Here is a 23,194-nt window from a genome sequence, read left to right as displayed (position 1 = left end):
CTCTGATTTTGATTGGCATTAAACTCATTTCCCCAAGTCGAGTCTTTTGCCCATGATGGGAAATGGTGAGTGATTTCTCAACCCACGAGCCTTCCACTGTATTTTCTGTCCCCTGTGCAGCTGAGGAGGAGAGTGAGAGAGCAGCTTTGGTGGCCTCCAGCCAGGGTCAACCCACCACAGCAAATAAGAGACAGACCACAGGACGTGAATGCTCCCGGCAGCCCCAAGAAGCTACCCAAAAACTTTGCTGCACAGAGGTGGAGTGCCTCCTCCCTGCCCACGCTGCAAACACTGATCCATACAGTGCTAGATGGGATGAACAGCACAGGAGCTAGGAGCAGTGGGGCCCAAGCTCCATCCTGTGCAGGATATTTTTAGCTTCTAGAAGAAATTTGCTTTGGCAAAGGTTCTAAAATATCTTTAGATCTAAGATACAGCCTTACTTGTAATATTTTAATGCAATTCTAAGAGATCCCACAATTAATAAACAGGTTTGAGCCAGGAGCCAAGAGATTGTTCAATACCTTCTTTTTTTGATCCCATTAAATACTGCCAGCTCTTCATAAGTATGCACCAGCTTGGTGGGTGTGTGGTTTGTTTTTGTTTTTCCTGAAATGCATCCTTGCCCACCTCAGCATCTGCAGTTTTTTTCCAGCAGCAGCACAGAACCAGTAGCTGGAAGCAAAACTTCCTGCAATCCAGGTGTGGGTAAAGTGTCGGATATAAAACAGACTGCTTCCTCCCTGCATGAATCATGGAACTGAACAGCTTTCAAAGACCTTCTGGCTTACAAGCCAGCACGGAGGTGTTATCCCTTTGGTGCTTCTAGTGCGCTGAAATGCAGTTTATCTAGAAAGCAGCACATCCCTGCAATGAAACTCGGGATTCTCCGACACAGAGAGAGTTTAGGTGTTTAGCGCGCACACAGACTACACAGCAAACCCAGAAAAGTCATTTGGTTTTTTTCTTTTTTTCAAGAAGTAAACTTAACTGTATGCATCTCCCCAACTAAATCAGACCAAAAGGCAGTCAAACCAGCCTATGTTTTAATGGAAAAGGCAAATGCCTTAACTACAAAATATATTAAAACACATAAATAAGTTACTGTAAGAAAAATAACTGTTCCAAGGTCGTACCTCTGTCTTGCATAAATATCACATCCGCACTTAAACTCCGATGCTTTCTTTGCGAAGCTCGCTGTCCTTTGGCCTGCATAATAACATTTATTGCCTTATGGCTTAACTAAAATGCTACCTTTGCAATTACTTCACCCTACAGGGGAGTAGGGGACTGAATTAACAGATCAGTAATGACAAGCGGTTATCTGCCCGCCGCATGGAAAAACACTGCCTCTGTGCAACTGCTGTGCCACCAGTCACGTCAAGAAGAGGCTGTCCCCACACACATTATCCTGAACAGCATGTTAAAGTTGTTGCTTCTTATTGCATCCCGACAAGCACTGATCACTTGTGTTTTAGGCTTGCCAACTGTAAAAAGTAAAAAAGGAAAGAAAAGAAAAAAAACCACTTCAGTTACTGAGTAAGAAACTGGTAAAAATATTTATTAGGTCTAGTCTCAAATTTTGGGGTTTCTTTCAAGTATTTTTAAATACATGGTGAAGTGCCACCTTTTTATCTAATATGTAAAAAAACCTCCTTTCTTTAAAGAAGTATTTTCTGTAGCGCTTAAAGGGCTTGTTAAAAGGGGGATGCTATAAACAGACACAAAAATACCTCCTTCCTCAAAGACCTACAGAACTAATAATAAACAGCCTTGCTTAAGATGATAGCTTTTTTTTTTAAGCAGAATTATAAACAAAGAACGGAAGCACTACTTTAAAAATGTTTTTTAATTTGTGTGCAGTGAAACTAGTCATTTCTATACCACTGTTTTCAACTGTTCTTTCTAAAACTGTGATCCCAGATGATACTGGACACTCAGAGTTCACTGTCATAGGCAATGGGCTAGGACTGAAAAATGAAAGACGACTTCTACTCATTTAGCTTCAGGCCAAAAATCCTCAAGTCCCTTGTCCTGAACTAACCCAGGTGGCCTCTGAAACACATCTTACCCACCTCAGTGGGGTCCAAGACTCCTCCAAACACACACACTTACCACGTAATCGCCCAGCCCTCTGGATTGCCTGATTCACAGCTTTCAGATTGTTCAGCAGCTCCGTGTGATTGTTACAACGAATTTTGTATTGATTTATTAAATCTCTGTTAAGATCATACAGCTCGATGTACCGTGTCTTCATGTTTTTCCTGGGGGAATAATTCAGTCCAGTTATTTGCATCTCTGGGGACAAGAAAGTCATTCCTCGTTGGTCAATACAAAGCTGTAGTGATACACAGTTGTGATGCCTACCATGGTTACCCACATGTCTATCAGTATGTCTGTCAGCTACAACGCAACAGACTTGTCTGGACATTTTGGTTATACTCATTATTTTACTAGGAAAAAAATGGTTTATTTTTGCAGTTATTTTATCCGGCAACCCAAGGAGGAGATGCCACTTCCCCCAGTGAAAGTAACACTGGTCTGCATTAGCTCCGACCTCTTTACTGCTGCTCTTGATGATAAAGGTAGGACATTAGCAAGAGAACGTAGCAAGTCAAAGGACTGACACCTGCAATTTCTTTCTTTGTTTCTCAAAAGTTCACACACCACAGATAGCTTTTATCACCTTCTTGCCTTACTGTATCTTTTCTAATTGTCTCACCATCTCACCCCACCTTCTCCATGCTAAGCCCCTACCTCTGCCCTTTTGTCTTCCCCAAACTGGTTTTCTACCTAAAGCATAAGACAAGGCTCAAGAAGAGCTCATGGTGGAACCAGCAAAAGTACTAACTCCACATCAAGAGTTGTAACTAGGCAACCGCTATACGACACACATGGTTTTTTGTGCTCTTTTCTGCCTGAAAAGCAAAGGCTGGCCATTCTAAACCCAAAACACACAAGCTAAGCAGCAACTGCTCACATATCTCCCAGGAGTCGTGCGTCTTCTGCCTGAACCAGCATGCTGCGGATGAGGTTGGAATGTTCAGCCATGTCGGCAGTGAGCCTCTGATTCACCGCGTGGTGTTCATCTACCTGTCCAAGGCAAGCAGTCATGAGAAAGGGCTCCCGGCACTCTGGGCGTACAGGTAATTGTTTAAGCTAAACCTTGGCCCAGTGGAATAGGAAATAACATCCCAACTGAACCTACCAACATCCCTGGGACCATTCTCCTTCACCTCACCCCCTGGCCATGGGGGCGGTACCCTGTCCCCAGAAAGGGGTGATCAGGCTGAGATACAGGCCTTAATCCACAGCCCAAATCCACAGCTCAATCTCCCAGGCAACACAGTTACATTATTCTGAACAATCAACTCATGGGGACCAAGGGCCCGTTCCACAGAACAAAAAATAACGAGGAAGTTGAGGGTGTCTCATCGTCTTTGCACAGAATATGCAGCAAGCCATCACTGGCTGATTTGCACGAAGGACATAAAGCAGTTTAGAGATCCTGTCACATAAATGCCCCCAACGACTGCTTAGCTGACAATCTGGAAATGCCCGATGCCTTCTCACCTTGACCAGCACTTTCCGCAGCTCCTCAAAGTACGCAGGGAAATCTGCTTCCACCTGCAAATCTTCAATGGCCAGAAAGGAGGCCATTGACTGGATAATGTCACCAGCTAGATCAATATCATCTGTGTTTATGGAAATCTGTCGGAAAGGAAAGAATGCACTTCAGCGCTCTTCCACACCAAAACATCTCCCAGAACTGCCCGGCAGGACTGCCCCTCCAACAGTTACTCAGGCTCAAAGCAGTTCATTCTATCAAGAGGCAAAATTGTTGCATGAGCAAGCTCTACGGCTTTAAGTAGATAAGAAGACTCTGATTTCAAAGGGGCTTTTATTTAGGCCTGGGGCAAAGAGGCATCTGTGTATACAGGACCAGTGCAAAAGTTACAGGCAGCCTTTGTGCCTCAAACTGTGTCTCCCTGAAACGACTCTCTGTGGAAACAAATACATTCCTACAGATCTGTAGGCTAAGCTGTTTTCTTCATTAATTGGCCCTGGAATTTTACTCACTAACAGTAAACAGACCCAAAAGTTTCCAAAAACGTCCGTAAAACATGAGTGCTTCCTCTGCCTGTTCACTCCTCCTCCATTTTTACTTCCCCATGTTGGCACCACCCTTAAGTTTCAGCGGAGTGTAATTAAACAGGTGTTCCCCTTGACCATGAAGGTACTCACCTCTCCGCCGGGCTTGATTTTGATGCAGAGCTGTCCTGCATTACGAAGGGAAGTGAAGCAAACCTGAAAGGGAGCACTCTGAAACTCTGCATCCTCTGGTAGCAAGAAGCTCTGATTCAGCCACATAACAACCTTGCAAAAATAAAAGGAAGAGCATCAGCCATCTCCTGTGTGGAAAGCCTGGAGAACCACGTGATGTCCCTGCATGTGACATGCACCAGGGCTCCCAGTTCAGGGTACCTTGGAAATTTCATTTACTAAATTTCGTGCCCTAAGCCCACATCATGAAGTTGTTAGAAAGGGGGCAGTTGACTCCCTGCTCCGAAGTTGAATATTTGCAAGAAAATCAAATCAAACAACCAGAGACCACAGCCCAAGGTCAAAACAAAAGCCCAGGCCTGGAGACCAAAGAAAGCTGGGAAGCAAGGCTTGGTTCTACTGCAAGAATTGAAAGGAAAGTTTCGTTTCATCTTGGTTTTTGCCTTGGCCATTTAATGCAGTAAAGGTCATGTAAATACAGCAGAGCCTTACAGTTATGAGGGAAATGACCAGCTCTAATTACTGCCATCCCATGATGCAGATCTTTTAGAACCGAAGCTACAGCACTGCTGTTCATCTGTTGTGAAACTGAGCCATTATCTGGGCACTGTGCTGCCTTTTTCCTGTTCCCTGCTCGTTTACAAAATTCATCCCTCACTACAGAGCTCCTGCTGCTGGCATTCCATCAATCGTGACACAATAAATAATGTAAGATCTGAAATGCCTCGTGTTCTCAGGCCACTTGTTCCTGCAGCTGCAGGAATTCCTGAAGCAGGGAATACCTCAACTGAGGCATCTTCTAAAGAAGGAAAAAAAAGCAGAGTCAAGTTGTAATACACAAACTCCAAAGGCCAGCAGTGCAGTTCACTGCACGATTTTTCCGTTGCTCTCAGAAATCTCAAGCTAACTGCAAGCCCTCCACCTGCAGTATCTGTACACAGGACCGGGAAATAGGAAGCAGAGCAGAACCTCACCCTTTGCGGCCTCTCATTCGTTGTACAGTTGACAAAGCTCAGCGGCTCCATGGCCGAGTCTGGGCTGCTCAGGGCGTACATGGAAAAGCGGGGAAGCTGTCTTGTTAACTCAAATACATGGAACTGTGTGCTGGAAGCAGTCCAAAGGAAAAACAGAGACAGTTACTAATGTACCAGGGATTCACCTACTGCAATGGTTATCCTGGGAACTACAGGCCTGTCAGCCTGACCTCTGTTCCGGGGAAGATTATGGAGCGGTTGGTCTTGAGAGTGCTCACAGGGCACCTGCAGGACAACCAAGGGATCAGGCCCAGCCAGCATGGGTTCATGAAAGGCAGGTCCTGCTTGACCAACCTGATCTCCTTGTATGACCAGGTGACCCGCCTAGTGGATGAGGGGAAGGCTGTGGACGTTGTCTACCTGGACTTTAGTAAAGCCTTTGACAGCGTCTCCCACAGCATTCTCCTGGAGAAACTGGCGGCTCGTGGCTTAGACAGGTTTACTCTTCGCTGGGTGAGGAACTGGCTGGGATGGCCGAGCCCAGAGAGTTGTGGTGAATGGCGTTAAATCCGGCTGGCGGCCGGTCACAAGCGGTGTTCCCCAGGGCTCGGTTCTGGGGCCGGTCTTGTTCAATATCTTTATAGATGATCTGGATGAGGGGATCGAGTGCTCCCTCAGTAAGTTTGCAGATGACACCAAGCTGGGTGGGAGTGTTGATCTGCTGGAGGGTAGGAGGGCTCTGCAGAGGGATCTGGACAGGCTGGATCGATGGGCAGAGGTCAACTGTATGAGGTTTAATAAGGCCAAGTGCAGGGTCCTGCACTTTGGCCACAACAACCCCAGGCAATGCTACAGACTTGTGGAGGAGTGGCTAGAGAGCAGCCCGGCGGAAAGGGACCTGGGGGTGCTGGTTGACAGCCGGCTGAACATGAGCCGGCAGTGTGCCCAGGTGGCCAAGAAGGCCAACAGCATCCTGGCCTGTATCAGGAATAGTGTGGCCAGCAGGAGTAGGGAAGTGATCGTGCCCCTGTACTCGGCACTGGTGAGGCCGCACCTTGAATACTGTGTTCAGTTTTGGGCCCCTGATGTTGAGGTGCTGGAGCGTGTCCAGAGAAGGGCAACAAAGATGGTGAGGGGTCTGGAGCACAAGTCTGATGAGGAGCGGCTGAGGGAACTGGGGTTGTTCAGTCTGAAGAAGAGGAGGCCAAGAGGAGACCTTATCGCTCTCTACAACTACCTGAAAGGGGGTTGTGGCGACGAGGGTGTTGGTCTCTTCTCCCAAGTAACTAGTGATAGGACAAGAGGAAATGGCCTCAAGTTGCGCCAGGGGAGGTTTAGATTGGATATTAGGAAAAATTTCTTCACTGAGAGAGTGGTCAGGCATTGCAACAGGCTGCCCAGCGAGGTGGTGGAGTCACCATCTCTGGAAGTGTTCAAAAAACGTGTGGATGTGGTGCTTCAGAACATGGTTTAGGGGACATGGTGGTGCTGGATTAATGGTTGGACTTGATGATCTTGAAGGTCCTTTCCAACCTAGTGATTCTGTGATTCTGTAATGGTTCCTGGTCCTTTTTCAGCTGGCTACTGAAATTAGCAGCTTCCAGCTATGTAATCAGCTGCTTACTGTTTCCCAGAAAAAACACTGGAACTTGGAAATTCCAGGCTTATCTTGTCACGAAGCTGAATGATTCCTCCCTACTGCTTACATTTTCCATTGTCCTCCCAGTGAAATATATTTTCTAGACTAACATATTTAAGATCTTACTATGTGGCTGAATGTTTTCTTTACAGGTTCAGTGAAGTCTTATTCAAAGCAATAATAAAGACAAATAGAGAGAACAAAAAGAAAATTCAGTCCCATACGTTCTTTCTGCAGTGGTTGGCTAGCTCTCAAAATATACCTCCCTGTTCAGGGAAAGGAGGCTGCTTCCTGGGGCACCGCCAGTTCCAGCAGATGCAAGCAGCGAGAAAGCTGGTGTCAAGTGTATATGAAGAGACATTTTATTTCTACAGAAAACCAGAAAAGCGTTGTGTTGAAATCAGGTACATGCTACTTTCTACTTGCCCTGAAGACAAATGGGTTCAAAGTTACTTAGTAGCTTGAAAGACACCACTGTGCCTCCAGGGCTGCTCAAGTACTTTGTCCAGAGCAGCCACCGTTCTAAGTGGCTGGAGAGGCAGCCACTTAGAGCCAGCAGCCTGGACACAGCCTCTGCCTCTCCCGGCTCCCTCCAGAGACCCACAGTAAGGCAACTCCCGGACAAGAAAAGCTCACTGTTCCACTAAAGGCAGAGCCAGAGCACAGCAGGTCGCAGTGACTCCAGAGCATTTAGACCTTGTCTGGAGAAGGGCTTAGCATCACAGGTGCAAGAGTATTTTTAAGAAAACATTCCAGCTCCCCATCCAGTAACACAGAGCAGTGGAGCACCAGGGAATTAACGGTGCACTTCCCATGGGACAACCATGAAGCCACATCATTGCTGCTTCCTGGGCACACAGTTAGCTTGGAGACCAGCAAAGATCACAACAGAAAACTCACCTGTTCCTATAACCCACAAAGGCTTTGATGTGCAAATCCACAGGGACGTCTTTGGGTGGACTAAGGGGAATGCGAACACAACCAGAGAGGTTCTGCAGACTGGGATGTACCACGTGGCTCTCTCCCTCAAATATGCCTTCAGCAAAGATCAGCACAGCACGGATGATTGTGTCTTAGCAACAGGAAGAAAAAGCAGTTCCTGAATTAACAGCTGTCCCCTGGCAACAAACCACCGTTTTCAGAATTAAACAGAGTCAACTCTTTACGTCCCTCCTCTGACTTGTTAAAATATCCCAGATGAACAGCGGACCTGACCGCATCCTCAGCACCCGTGGTGCTAGGTGAATTTGCTATCTTGGGGTAGTGCCAGTTGGCATATAAAGCCAGCTGAGGTCCAGCTGCGTTCATGCAACACCCTCACTAACATGACTGTAGGTTAATGTTTAGAGTCAACACACGGAGTGTTGCAGGGATCACCAAGACTCATTTCGTCCACGTTAGATGTTAATTGCCTTGGAAAATTACACATAACAAGAAACAAATTCCGTCAAACTCCTCTACCCTGAGACCCATCAAAGGAACACAGCTTGATTCAAAACCTTGTGAAAGGAAAGCAACCACAAAGGGGAAATTAGAGACAATAAAGGGGAGACAGGCAAATCATCAGCTAAATATAACTAAATGTTTGCATGAATTTACATGAAATGAATGTCAATGGTTGCAGGTTACCACTCACCATTTGTGGTGGAAATACACAGCTCCACATGGGCAGGCTGGCTGTCAGAGCCCAGATTAACTGAGAGGGCTGTCTGGAGTTGGGTATTTGCCGGAATCACACCTCTCTGCCCATCAGCTTCCTTCAACTGAGTTTTCAGTTCAGCCTATTGCAAAACACACACCCTTCAGTATCAGAATTTCAAGATATTAATTCAAACAATGTAGAAAACATACACATTAGTCAGTTCTTTTTTCTTGCAGGAGAAGGTCGTATTACAGCAATTCCCCAACACTTCACATTGCTATGAACAGTGGCTGGATTAGGTATGGAGCTATGGACACCTGTGCTACAGTTTGTTAAAGTGCTTTATTGTCAGTGGAGCTCAGCTCTATACCCGAACCTTTATACAGAAAAGCACTTAACATCTATTCAGTTTTAAGCACAAGCTTCTGTAATTCCATGCTTTTGCTATGGTGGTCATTTACTGTTCAAATACGAGTCTGCACTTTCCTCAGACTATTTTCCAAAGCTCTTTATTTCTGTATCTCTACCGTCAAGCCACAACTGCACTTCCTACACCCTGGCAGTGCTCCCATTCACCTGATCCTCTCAAACAATCCCTTCTGACCCCCGAGTTGGTTCATGCATTGGCAATTACAATTTGTAGTCATAACCTAAAGCACAGGGCTGAACAGAATCCAGCTCCAAACACAACTACTCTGGCAAGATGAAGGAGCAAGGAAAATGTTACTTATTAAAATACAAGAAGCAAGTTCTGAACTTGCACAAGGAGCAAGCCAGATGCAGAAGCAGGAATCCCTAGTAGACAATCTCACTGCATCCTAACAGGTTACAGCTCTGACTTGTCTGGACTGCCCCACGACCGCTTCCCAGATTACTCTGGATTTATAGCAATAGGAAGGTGTTTCTTGGCCCTACACACTGTTTAATTAGTACCTTTGCATTTTCCTCATAATTTCTTAATTCCAGCAGCAGATTTTGTTTCTTTTGACTAAGTTCTCGGATCAGATCCTGCTCAGCACTTGTATCCATGAGGTTTCCTTTCATCTCCTCACCTCCTGGCAGATAGCCTCGGACTGCACAGAAACAAAACACAGCCAATTTCAGCAAAGCTTTTCACAGCCTCCCCAAAAATTTAGTTTCTTTAACAAGACCCCTTTGTACCACCTCAGCAGCAGCCACTGATTCTGGTCTTTAGCCAGAACCACCTACCTTAAAACCTGAGCATTGATTTACACCTGCAGAGGCTTTGATTTTCCTGGTGATCAGGACAAGAGAAATGCACATTCAGAAAAAGAAAAAAGGTAAATTTCCAACCTGCCTTTAAGCTGTCTTCACCTGACCAGACAAGTGCAGTGCCTGGTCCTTTTGCGAGAGGATTCCCAATGCAATCATTCTTTCAGATGCTTAGGCAAGTTTGCAATTATGCAAAACTAATAAAATGTGTACCTGCATTTCTAGAGCTGGTCAGAGGAGTTGGTACTGTCTGGAGGTGACTGTAAGTCACTGTCAGTCAGCCAGTAAACAAGATCTACCCACATTATTTTTCCCCCAAATCAAGGGATACTTCACTTCAAGGGATAAGACCTGTTTCCCAGTAGCCCAGTGGAGCACAGAGTTATGGAAATATCTCCAACTGCCTGTGGAGACAGAAAAGCTGAACAGATGATGAGACAGTGACACCTGCTATAAACTTCCATTTTTGCTCCAGGGCTGTATGCTCTGGTTGCAGCTGAAATGAAAGCCAGGGACAAAAATCTTATATCTGCAAAGAATATGCTGCCTGCCTATGTAACCCCAGTAAAAAGTTACAGGGAACTTGAAAAGCATTTAGCAGGCACACTGTCTTCCGATGAAAGGACCCGCTTTATTATTTCTGAGTGAACCACTCATTTAAAATGGGCGCAAGACAGAAAATACACTGAAACACAGAAGAACCCCTCATGTGAAAGGATGCTGGCCCTAAAGAGAATTCCAATGAAAAGGACTGTGAGAATGCGTTGTCCATATAATCCCCACAACAGGGCTATTAGTATTTAATAATGCCTAAAGGCTCCAGCCTACAGGGATACCCATCATGCCGAGGTTTGTTTATGATGTACCCATCAGAAAAGCATGATCATGTTCAGTGATATTAAGCTACACAGCTCTGCCAGGACAAGGTATCTTCAGAACTGTGTACAATGTTCCCCTTCTGTAAGCTTGGGAAGAAGGTTTATATGCTGAGGCCCAAGCGCGGCACAACCCCAAAGCTTGTGATTAAGACAAACAGCAAAACACCATGCTATTTAACAAGGACAGGCTTTTGTTCCAAATGGGCTGTGCCAGACCTGCTTGTCTCGAGCCACTGACGCCAAGCAGTCGGATAATCACACCAGTGTCTTTCCTGAAGCCATCCCTGTAAATTCACGCTGAGCTTATTTAAATAATCTGTGATCGTATTTGTTTCTACTCACAGTAACCAGGTCTGGCTTCTGGAATGCATGGTGGGATAAATCCACCAGTTCTCCAGTCTCAGGATAGCATTTTCCAGGAAACAAAGTGCTGTAAGCATCTAACATTTCTAATATAAAAACTATTCATCTTTAGAAGAAAACCAAAACTCACACACCCTTAGCTCCCTAAATCCCTTTACCCACTGTAAAGCAACCACAGAATTATCACATATAGGAAAAAAGATTTCCTATACATTCATCTATAATAATGTTGCCCAAAGAACCACAGTCTGTACTGAATATAGTTATCTTTGCATTATTCGGATGGGACTTCTTCCGTTAGGCAAATTAATTTTGACGGCTTCTTGGATCATAATGAAACACACGCTGATTATCACAGGGAAGGCAATATTCAAAATCCTGTTTGCAGATAGTGTAACTCAAAAATCGCTTAACTTCGCATAAAGCGAAGGGAATTTGGCACTTAAAAATGCCTACAGAACCGAAGCAACGTTTAGCTAATCCGAGATGATGTGATGTGCCTGATATTATTGTGTATTAAATTAACATCCTGAACAATGCTCTTACCTTCACCGTCAACTGAACAGCAGATTAGCTGGGTGCTCCCATCCATTCTGTAATCCCCCTCCACCACTCCTGCAATTGAGGAAGCAAAGTTGTCCTTAAAGATAACCTCCCCAGTTCGGTCACTGCGTGCATCAACCTGGAACAACAAAGAGTTCCAAGGCACAGCATGAACAGAAAAGCTAACTCCAAAATATATGTCATGCTGTACTCCGAGCTGTTAACTGAAAGCCAGCTCCACTCACGGAACTGCGGGTGAACTTGCAGCTCTGTGGATCAGAACACCACACATGAAAGAATACTGTCAAGAAATGACCTCTGGACAGACTCAGCTAAAAGGAACTACTCTTCAGAGCTTCCTTAAGTTACAAGAAGGGAAGAAGGAAAGAAGGGGACAGCAAGCCTGCATTGGGAAGGTTATGCACACATGAATGCAGCAATGATGGGACTAAACCACAAATAACTTTAATGCAATATTTACAATCTCTTCTCTTAGCTGCAGTCTGTGTCTGATGAATTATTTTTATACACAAATACCACAATATCTTTCACTGGAGAACAACAGAGAGGGGAGCTCAGTTCTGTGCAGTGTGTCTTTTTCCAAAGCACGGAACCCAGCATTACTCCTTCTAGGAGCTAAGGACTGTTTCAGACCAACAAGCAGGATAGAGACTGCCAGTGGAAAAGAACGGGGCGGGGGGGGAAAGGGGGAGAGGGGAGAGAATCTCTCCTTGCTTTACTTTAACAATGTTCTACACCTAATCCAACGTAAGTTACAACATATTTGGGCTCCAGACTGCCAGCTTGATATGAAGTTAATTAAATTTCCCCAGGCTAATGAGAGTAATGAGAGGTGTGAAGAAAGAAGCATAGCTTTACAAAAAAAAAAAACTGGCAAACCATGAGAGATTTGGAAGGTAGAACAGTCATTTCTGGCAAAGGGGAATATCAAGCAACAGGCTTAAGAGACTAGGACTGAGCTGTATAGAAAGCCTTTACATAAAATTAAACAACGCTTGATTAATCCTGCCATAGTCCAGACTGACGCTGCTCTCCTGTTACATAACCGCTTTGCCTTGCCTGTAGTCTGAGAACATTCAGGAACACATTGCAGAGGATTATTAGCATGTGCTCAAGACACAGCTGAAGAGACACTCAAGCTCTAGGACATAGCATAGGATCTCTTTTACCATGGAAACAACTCACCACACCTTAGGAATTGACTCCCAGCTAAGCAGAGGAAGCAGCTTTTCTCTGATCTTGCACTTGGCACAGGATTCGCCAGCCAAACGAGGTTTACTGCAATAGCTCTTCAGTGCTCAGTTTTCAACAGCCTTTTAAATTTTTTTTGGCTGTTCTCCTTCAGACACTTTAACAGCCTTGTTCAAACACAGCTTCCAGATTTACAGCTCCTCATCTTCCCCCTGCATAAACTCACCTTCCCATTGGACCAACCAGTGATCAACTCACACACACCATCAGAGTTCAGGTCAAATGCATGTATGCTCATTGCGTGGTTCTTAGACTGAGGACAGAAAGAAAAAAGAACAAATTAAGCCTGGGCATGTTTTCTAAATCGCATATGCTTGAAACATGTTAGGACACAGGAGTGTGAGGCTACAGAGATGACAGAAAGGAATAGAAAAATGACTCTTAACAGGAAGTTTGAGCATCACTATCTGTAAGGTCACACATCTCTGAAGTCTTAGCCCTTGCATTGCAGATCGGCTCCACTGCTCTCAAAGGACCTGATCTTTCCTTTAAATACATTTTCATCCAAGCAGATGATTAGAACTCAGAAAAGCAAAGCAGAAAAAGCCAAGTTCTCTAGGAAAAAAAACATAATCAGGGCTTCAACATTGTTGTAAAATGAGACCACTGTGGAAAGCCATTAGCCTCTTCCTGCCACCTCTTAAGGAATCCCTTCTCTTATCACTATTAAATAGACTGTTCTGAGTTTTATTAAGAATATTAAACTGAGCATCAGGAAAGGATCTTGCCAATATGATTTGCAGCAGCAGCAAACCGCTCGATGCAAAAAATTAAACTTCAAACATAGACAATGCAAGATTAACTCTGTCTCTGAAAAAGTTTATTGATTCAACAATACAGCCAGAGCCATTTTCTAACAGTGAACTCAAATTTCTCTGTTGCATTTCTCTTGCTTAAACAACTCGGCGAAGCTGAAGCATCCCTAGTTATAGTTGTATGATTGTTTTGCTGTTGTTTAAGCCATCACCAATAGTCCCAAAAGCACTGAAGGAGCAGACACTGTATTAATGTTGCATGTATCTATAAAAATAGGTTTTGTAATAACAAAATTACATTAAGTGCTATGCTTCACAGAAAATTTCAAATTCATCTAAGGAGTCAGGATAACATTGGAACGACCTGAATTAGGTACTAAATCTTCTAGCAGTCTTCAAGCTTTCAGTGATGATATCCCAGCACTGGACTAACCTTAATCCTCCAGTAGCGGGCTGTCTTGTCGTAAACTCCAACCGTCCCATTAGAGAGTGCATAGCCAAACCGACTGCCATACATGGGGCTAAGTGCAGTAATAGTCTTGAGAGGGAAAGAAGGGAGAGGGAGGATAAGGAGTGAAAAATTCTGCATCTTCAGGTAACAGAGAACAGACTACAAAATCTCTCCATCATAGGAACCTTAACTACTTAAATGGTAAATAAGTCTATTGTAGGAAGCGTTAAATACTGAAGTAACTATTTTAAAAAATCAGTTTGAAATCACCAAAGGCCTTGTAGGATTTTCCTCATACAAGCGGCATTGCCAGCGCTAAGATACACTTCAGCAAAGACTGCAGAATTGCCTTTAAACTGTGTACTTTGACCAGGTATTTCCTACCACAAGCAGCAACACCACTGCTCATGGGATTCCTGTGGTCAACACTGCTGCAAACACGTTATCATGGAAAACCTACTCCAAACACACAACATTCCTTAAAGCTTCAGGAGCTGAGGATTCTAAGGAGTTCAACATTACATAGGCTGGGAAAGCCCTAGAGATATTTTTGGTAGAAAGCCTTTGCCCAAAATTAGTGAGATAAAAATTAACAGCTCCCACAGTTGGACTTTTTCTGGAACACAGTTAGAACATCAGGCTAGGCATTACCTTACTGAATCAAGTAACAGCTCCAGGGAAAGACCCGAGAGCCATAACTCAGCCCGTTTCTCACTCCTTTTAAGACCCATTACCTTACAACTCTTCATTGAGCTAGGGCTCTCAGTGCTTGGAAATGCAGGTTTTTCCACACACTAAGACTAGAGATTTTAATGTCAGGAGGAACAACTGCAATCGTCTGTCTGGTCTTTTGTACAACGTAGCACAGAAGACTTCTTCAAATTAAATCCTTCACAAACTTCTTAAAGTCAGCTGACTGCTCCTTGATTTTTTTTTTACCATAAAACATGGTTTCCAAACCCTTTACCCTTCCATCTGACAGATCTCTCCAAAGCCTTTCCCAGGTAACAACACCCTCTAAATTACAAGCACCCAGTAAGGACAGAAGACCCCAGCAACAAACTCACAAAGGTACCAAGACTCCCTGTAATACCTGATTGTCCATTTATAAATTCAAGAATCACAACAGTCTACACTTTCAGTTTCACCAAGAGTAAGTGATTAAACACAGAAAATGCAAACTATTCAAGTCTTTCCAAACAAGCACAATGTATAAAGCCATTGTTCCCTGCATTTACCTTCTTACAGGAAAGGTTTAGGTGCAGCTGTGCCCTTTCAAATTAGAACAGTAGGATTCCAACAGGCCTCTAAAGGCTCTGCAGGTGTGGATTTAAAACAATTCTACTGTGGATCTGGAAATAAATCGTACAAGAGAGTGATGGACCTTTAGCTTCCCTTTAACTAGAAATCACAACAGGACTCTAGACTGGCTACTGTACAGACAGCAGAACGTATTACAGGCCCAGTTCTAATTCTAGCTACAGCAATAGCTTCCTTCCTACAACACTGCCCTGGATTTGCCTTTTATAGCTCTTCGTAAGTGGTTTAATGGCTAACTAAGCCTTTTAGTCACAACTTGGGCGGTGGGGAGACCTCAGGTCTTCAAGGACAAAGGTCTGTGGTGTGTCCTTACTCTACCCTGGGCCCAGAAGCACCATGAGAAGGCTAAGAAAACTCCTAAATGCAATGGTAAGGGTATTTTTCTCCCTTCCAAGCAACCAAAATTTAACAGTGGGGATCTCTCAGTTCTTAAGCTAAAAAGCAATTCCCACACCTTTTGGTTATGCCTCTGAAAACCTGCCCCATATTCCACTTTAGGCTCTGCAAAGGTGCAGCTCCGTTTCTACATCCAGTGCGTACCTCCAACTGCAACAAAAACCTCCCGTTTTGCCTCGGCAACCCCCTTCTACCCTGCCATGCACTGTGGATACATACAGGGGTAAGTTACTTCATCATGATTGTGTCAATGCATTTGAGGAAAACTGGAGAAAGACATTCTTTTGCTCAGAAGGCACCAAGGGCCTCAACCACAATCCAGTAACCTTAACCACCTTTGGACAGGGCCCTGACTTTCAGTCAAGCAATAGTTACTTTTCTCAACCTGGTGAAAGGTTTGTAAATAAACAAAGTAAAAAAACCCATGCATGATGAAAGACATTATTAAACTCTTAACTTTTGCAGTTCTAGCAGAGTAGATACTGTGCCAAATGGTTAAGTAACTATTTAACTACACAATAAATTTGAACCAGAGTAGCCAGAGAAGCTTTACAGTACACAATACTTTCAGCTCCATCAGCAATTATAATAAACATTAGCTAGAAGTAATGTACCTCTGTCTCTGACATTTCTGCCACGATCTCATCTTCTTTAAACACCCGGATGTCAAAATCTTCAGAGCCAACAAGAAGCTAGCAAAAAGAATAAAGTCTGCCTTAAAAATAGTTATTCAAGCTAAGGAAATAAAAAGGACATACTCCAGGACCCAGAGGGCAAATAAATACTCCAAGTCCAGCAATAAAGAGGCTTTAACAGCTGTATGAAAAGTTGACAGTGGAACAAAAGGCACCCTCTGTCAAGACAAGATTTCAGAACTCTCCCCTTGATCAAGTATTAGTTGTACATTTTTTTGTCAAGCTAGACTTTACAAAACGTAGTGAAACATCTGGGGTAGGAATGAGAAAAGATACTTTGGAACATCAGGGCTATGCTCTTTTCTTACTGTAAAAGATTCACTGTTAATCATTCATAACTGCAATAATACACATCAAAAATACTACATTGCCTGTGTTGGAGCAGGAGACCTGCAGGTCAGTTCTGACTTGTGCTACATGGGTTCAGGGAAACAGCGATTCCCAGTTACTAGCCTGTGAGTAAACAGCTGGAAAAAAAAAATCATTGCTTAGCACTGAACATCCCTCATTTAAGAAAAACTCAAAACCAATGAATCCAAGTATCAAACCACCACAGCTATTCCAACCTAAATGATGGCTGCCACTACTGCAAAGCATGGGTAGAATGGCCTTTCACAAGTACGACACCAGCAATGAACTGGGTTTTCTGCATTCTCATTCCTTATTGTTTCTTACGTCTTAGTTCTTTTCCTGCTTCCTAGTTGAGCAGGTAGAAGGTATTAACTGAAAAGAAGCCTCGTGGAAACGCACTTTCTAAAGATGGTGACAATTCATGGCTTCTATTTTGCAAACTGAGCAGCCAAGGAACAGATCTGCTTAGTGCCTTGCCCATAAAGTCATCCATCAAATCAATGACAAACAGAATTATAAAGGAAAGTTTAAAACCTTGTAGAACCTTTCCCCACTGGAACCGATTAGTTTTCCATCTTTACTTGACAGAATAGACACAAACCCATATCTAAGTTGGATTTTTAAAAAGATTAAAGGCTTTTTTTCTTCCAAGGTAAAGATACTTCAAATTATGACAAACTAAACTACACCAAGCTAAGCTTACTCTAGCTATTGAAATAATTTACAACAAATAACATATGTAAGAGGTACAAATTCCTTGACAAGTCGCAACCACCAGCTAAAAACTGCATTTCCCAGAGGTGCCTAGAAGTTTTTGGTTTTTTTTTTTTTTCATTTAGTTTGAGTCAACTCGTCCACCTCAATGACTTTCATTCCACTGGACTGGAATGTGAAAAAGCAAGGAAAAAGTTTTTCTCCCCCAAGCCTTTGGCAAGATGGGAGAAAGTAATCTAAATCAATCTAAAATCCTGAGGAAGACAGTGACTACAACAAATTAGTTTTGTTAGCTACTAAATGACAGAAGTATATTAATGCGGTTTTAAAATCAGTCAATTTTAAACGTAGACATGTTTTTACCGGGGCAGGAAGAACGGCAATGAAGCTAGCACAACCATTTATCAGATAAGACACAAAGTGATAAACAACAATTTAAAAAGATGTTCCTGTGCATTTTCTCAGAACTTTAGCTTGAAACCAGAGGCAGTTTCACAAAAGCCACAAATAATAAAACAAACCACTGGGGGGAAAAAAAAAGAAAGATAAAAAGAATCACCTGGATAATTAAGATTAAAAAGAATCCTAAAAAAAAAAATCTCAGCAAATGCATGCTGGGCTAACTGGCAGGGTAAGTTAGTTGGATGATGCATCCAACTCTGCTTAAATCAAAGTAGCATCAGATTACACCAACTATTGAAAATTAACCTTTCCCAAGCAGAAAAACAAAACAAAAAAAAAACCACTTAGAAGCACAAGTGCAAAACATTTACAGTTAGTACCATAGATCAGTTTCCTGGTTTCTGAATCTTTATGCACTGTCTCCCACTTTCTTATAACCACCTCTCAGCACATTAAAAAAAAACCACCCTAAGAGAAACTGTGAGGGAACTGATATGAAAACCTGAAACTTTTTCACTTCCTGAAGATCCCAATCAAGCAAAGGGTCTACATCAGTTCAGCATTTATAAAAAGCACACAAAAGGTGTAGAGGCGCTTTACACATCACTGTAAACATTACATAGTCCAAGTAAAGATTCCAAACGAGGATTTTTGGGGAACTAAACAGAAAAGCTTAAGGAATTATGATTAAAATTGAAAGACAGATGACTAAGTATTTTTAGCATGGTGATTTAACATCATATTTGCTTGCATCTGACATATGCCAGAAAGACATTACTTCTCTTAAAGACTCATAGTTATAAGCATGACCCTTCAATTCATTCAGGATGGAAAACCATTTACAACAGTGCCACACAAATTCACAACTTCATCCATCCCCTGCAGCCCGCATGCTCAGAATGGCAGCTGCTTCCTATTATTTGTCTCACATTATATCAGCAAGATGCTTGTTAGAAGTTATCTTCACTTTAAATCAGGAAAGCAAATAATATTTCATTTTCCAATGCCACTACGAAGAAATAGGACTGGATACGAAGAAAAATTTAATGATTTTGCCAATCCTAAGTAAAGCTCTCCACAGCAAAGCTTTTTAAGGGCTTACTTTTACACATAGAATGTTTGCAAGCTGTTTCTCTGAAATTTAAGAACGTACTTATAACCATATTCAAGAAATACCACTGAAATAGAAGCCTTGCAACTAACAATCACAAGCATTTCATTGTCTTTCTCCTGGTGTAGTTAAAAAAAAAACAAAGAAAAGTTTTCCATTACAGCTGGCAATCTATCCAAAGGAAATCAGTAATGCTGTAAAGACCCCAGATATACCTAGTTTTACAGGCTCCAGGTAGTCCCAGAGGCCAGTGCTGCTCCCTGTACATGGACTGAGCATTTATGCATGCCTTTGCAGGACTGGAGCCCAAAAAAGGAACAACTTCCACACAGGGATCACTTTAACGGCAATATAAGCCAGTTGTATTTGATAACCCAATGGTTTTTATTGTAATTTCACCACAAGACCATGAAAACAGCTGAATTCTCATGTAAATGGTACAAACCAACCTCGGTTTTGCCATCACCATCAAAGTCACACAGTGCTAGTGAACGAACGTTGTCTCCGGTAACCTGAAACGAGAGAGACAGTCCTCAATACTGGTGACAGTTGTCAGCAGCAAAACTGGTTTTATGGTCTCAACTGCAACAGCATAATTAACATAGGCAACATTCGAACAACACCTGAGTGCACTGAATACACGACCAAAACACAATTTAAGGTCTGAGATAAACTAAGGAAGATCAACAATCAAATTAATATTTATCATGTAAAAAAAAAAAAAAGAAGAGTAATTAGTGCCATTGAAAGAATCTTCTAATAACATCAAAAGCATTATGCGTAGCCTTACCGTCCAAAAAAGGTCATTTCCCTCATAATCAAAGCCCTGCAGAGCACAGTTTCCACCAATAATAGCAAGTGGAGATGAAATATCCCCCAGTTTTCCAAGAACTATTGCATTAGCTCCATCTGAAACCTACAAGAGAAACAGTAAAGGTAAAAGAAACATAGCAGAGAAGGAGACATCAGAGTACATAAATCAAAAAGAGAGCTTCCAACATTACCATGTTTGTCTCCTCCCTAATGGCATTGGAGTCTTGCAATAAAATCTGCATGTGCAGACCCCTTCTTTATGGAGCCAGTTATAGCAGTGCAATCGTAAGGCAAGACTAAACTGACAATAACCATTTCTCAAACGGGCTAAAACTAAATGATACATGAAGTCAGACCAATAAGTTATTTCGGGTGAAGGTTACAAAGTAAAAAAATAAGTTATTATGCCTAGTTATGCACCTATGTTGACAGTTAACCTCTTACTGTGAAGTTCTACTGTTACATAAATCCAATGCCTTTTCAAGTTTCTCTTTCCTTGATAGAAGTCATAATTCCTACCATTGCCTCCTAACCGTGACTTGGATAGATGAGGATGAAAAAGTTCCACCAGTGAAAATCAGTTTAGTTGAGTTCTGAATGCCTGCTAAATTTATAAAATTTGGTCTTGCATAGGTGATGCGTGACATCTTATGAAAATTTGCTTTCACACATGCATACACAGACATGCATCACACTCGTACTTTAACTTTTCTTTTGAAATATTCCAGATATTCTAAAGGCAAAATGTTCTGAATATGGTAATATAACTAATGCAAAGAACAGGAGCATAATTGACAAAGTAATGTAAAAACTGTTATCTTTAGAATAGAGAGAAAAAGAAAACAATGAAGACACTACAAAAAGGAGTTAAATTAACTTGCCTCTCTGTAAAACAAATCCGAGTTATTATATACATCATAAGCCAATAAATTAGTCTGTGTTCCAACCAAAAGACAATCATAACCAAGCTGAGGGTTCAGCAGTCCGGAAGCTAGGCAAGTGATCCCTTGATTGATGTTGAGAAGAGAAATGTCAGAATCTTGGTTACTTTGCACCATTCGATTCGTGCTTGTTCTCTGCCCTCGGGCATGAGGATTATGAATAAAAACCTGTAGAAACAAAGATATGTATATAAATATTATTAAATACCTGTTTGTATACAAACATGAAAGACTACTGTTTGGATCACAACCACGATGAGGAAAAAGGGCATCCACTCAACAAAAGTGAGGACAAAAGACTGTGGGTTTTGCTGACAATAGTTTCTGACAGTTATTCTTTTGTTTTAAACTATACCAAAAAAAGGGACATGGCAGGAAAAACCCTGCTCCAGCCAGTGGAGTTGTGTCACCTCTGTTTTGTTTCTGAAAATGGCAACTGACAAGTCTTCAGCAAAAAACCAAACTAAAGGTAACAACAACAAACTTAACAAATTACATCCAGTTGGTAACAGCATTACCAAAAAACCCCAAACAGTTAGGACAATTTACCTGGTACCTATCTGTAACCTCCATCTGTAGGTGAACCTGGTTAACTTAAAAAGGGGCCTGTGATAACGGAGTTTTTGTTCTTGCTCTGACCAATATTCAGTCACTGTAATTTCCCGGAGCAGAGTCATGGGATCCCATATTAACACTTAATAGCCTCTGCTTCAGGCCTGTCCAGTCTGTGTCTCAAGCAAGCCCTTGTTCTATGCTGTTCCTAAAGGCTCTGAAATCAAAGTAATAATAATGATGGGAAACATCACAGATGAACCATGTTTGTATTTAACAGAAACCGAAATGCCTCTGTGGGTTTATGTTTCAACCTATGTTTTGTTTTTAGTTCGGTTGTGTTTCAGCCCCGTTTGTTTGTATTTCAAATTCAAACGGAGCGCACACAACGCTTTCTCTTCCCGCAAGGCAGTCTTTGCATCGTTTATAGAAACCTCAGCACCGTTTCCTTTACCAGAACCGAGCTTAGTCAGTAACGGTACGCAGAAACCCACAGCTTGAAAAAAATCCCATTATCCATTAGGAAATGGGTAAGATCCCTTGGCGACTTGCTCATTTTTGCAAACTCCCTGCTGCCACAAGGCTGAGCTTCGAGTGGCGCGGCCCCCAGCCCGCTGACAGCGGCAGTGCCTCCGCCGCAGCTCTCGGCCTGGGGCAGCGAGGAGCGAGCAAGGCCTCCTCTCCCTCGCCCGGCTTTCGCAACGGGAGGCAGGGGAGCTGGCGGCCCTTAACGCGCTCTTCTGCTGCGGGTATCAGCGGGGCCGCCCAGCCCGGCCGAAGCCACGCTGCGGCCCCCGCAGCAGCCCCGAGAGCCGCCGGCCCCTCCGAGAGCGGCGTGCGGGGCCCCGCGGCCGAGCAGAGCAGGCCCGGCCGGCGGGACAGCGCCCGCCCGGGCCGCGGTCGCGCCGCCAGAGCGGGCCCCGGCGGCCGCCGGCCCCCAGCAAGGGCCCTTCCCCCGCAGCTCGGCGGGTGCACGGAGCCCCTCGCCCCGCCCGGCCGCGGCCCGGGCCCCGTCAGGGGCGCCGGGCGGGATGGCGGGCCGCGCCGCCCCGTTACCTTGCCCGCTTGCGTGGCGGCCGCCAGGCAGGGGTGCGTCCCGTCGTACCGGCCCAGCGCCACCATGCGGGGCAGGATCTTGTGGTTGAGCTTCAGCGTGAACACGGGCACCAACATGGCGGCGGGCAGGCGGGCGGGCCGGACCGGGACGCGGGCCCCACCGCCGGACGCCGGCTCTGCCGCGGCCGGACCCCGCCCGCTCGCGCACGCCGCCGCTGCGTCAGCGCGGAGGGGCGGGGCCGCGGCGGGGCGTGCTGCGGCACGCGGGAGGGGCGCTGTGGGGCCGGGGCAAATGGGGGTGCCGGGGGGGGGGGGGGGGGCGGCAGAGGGGCGACTGGAGGAGCTGGAGTATGGGGCAGGGGGGAGACGGGGGCATTTGCAGAGGTCAGGGGAGCTGGGGGGCAATGGAGGTACTGGGGGGCAGCGGGGAGAGCCGGGGGCAGGAGGGCAGAGGCCACCGCCCCCCAGGCAGCAGCAGCCCCCCAACACAGGCACCAGCGTCCCGGTCCCGGCTCCCCCGCGGGGTCAGCACCCAGTTGGGGCCGAGGGGTGCCCCCCGTCCCCAGCCCTCTTGCCTCGCCCCTTGCCGCCCCTCCAGCTGCCGCGCGCGCCGCCGCACACGCCCGGCACTGGGTCGTAAACCGGGACAACCTGGAACCGAGCAGCAGCAAGCCAGGAAAGCCAAACCCGGCACTAACACGCTCCGTGCCGCCCGGGAAAGAGCAACCGCAAAGCGTTGGTGCCGCTGTTCGATGGGCTTACGCACCCGTTTGCACGGAACCCGGCTGTCGGGGCGCCGGGAGGCAGCT

The 23,194-nt window shown here is 44.5% G+C and overlaps 1 protein-coding gene across 1 annotated transcript; it reads right to left on the bottom strand.

The window, feature by feature from the left end:
- Positions 1 to 1,245: 1,245 nt before the first annotated feature.
- On the bottom strand, positions 1,246 to 22,502 carry BBS2 (Bardet-Biedl syndrome 2; the record flags this gene model as incomplete). The annotated part of the gene is made up of 17 exons (XM_082005874.1): positions 1,246 to 1,487; positions 2,116 to 2,264; positions 2,981 to 3,093; positions 3,574 to 3,711; positions 4,246 to 4,377; positions 5,259 to 5,388; positions 7,798 to 7,969; positions 8,534 to 8,678; positions 9,473 to 9,612; positions 11,560 to 11,695; positions 12,995 to 13,081; positions 14,017 to 14,121; positions 16,365 to 16,442; positions 19,473 to 19,535; positions 19,814 to 19,939; positions 20,718 to 20,945; positions 22,386 to 22,502. 17 exons carry the CDS (start codon positions 22,500 to 22,502, stop codon positions 1,381 to 1,383), a joined length of 2,166 nt encoding a protein of 721 aa, XP_081862000.1. The 3' UTR covers positions 1,246 to 1,380.
- Positions 22,503 to 23,194: the final 692 nt, after the last annotated feature.

Source organism: Phaethon aethereus (genome assembly GCF_964289735.1).
Source record: "Phaethon aethereus genome assembly, chromosome: 13".
Taxonomy (NCBI): domain Eukaryota; kingdom Metazoa; phylum Chordata; class Aves; order Phaethontiformes; family Phaethontidae; genus Phaethon; species Phaethon aethereus.
The sequence above is the reverse complement of the archived record's forward strand: the minus strand, read 5'-3'. Positions and strand labels throughout refer to the sequence as shown.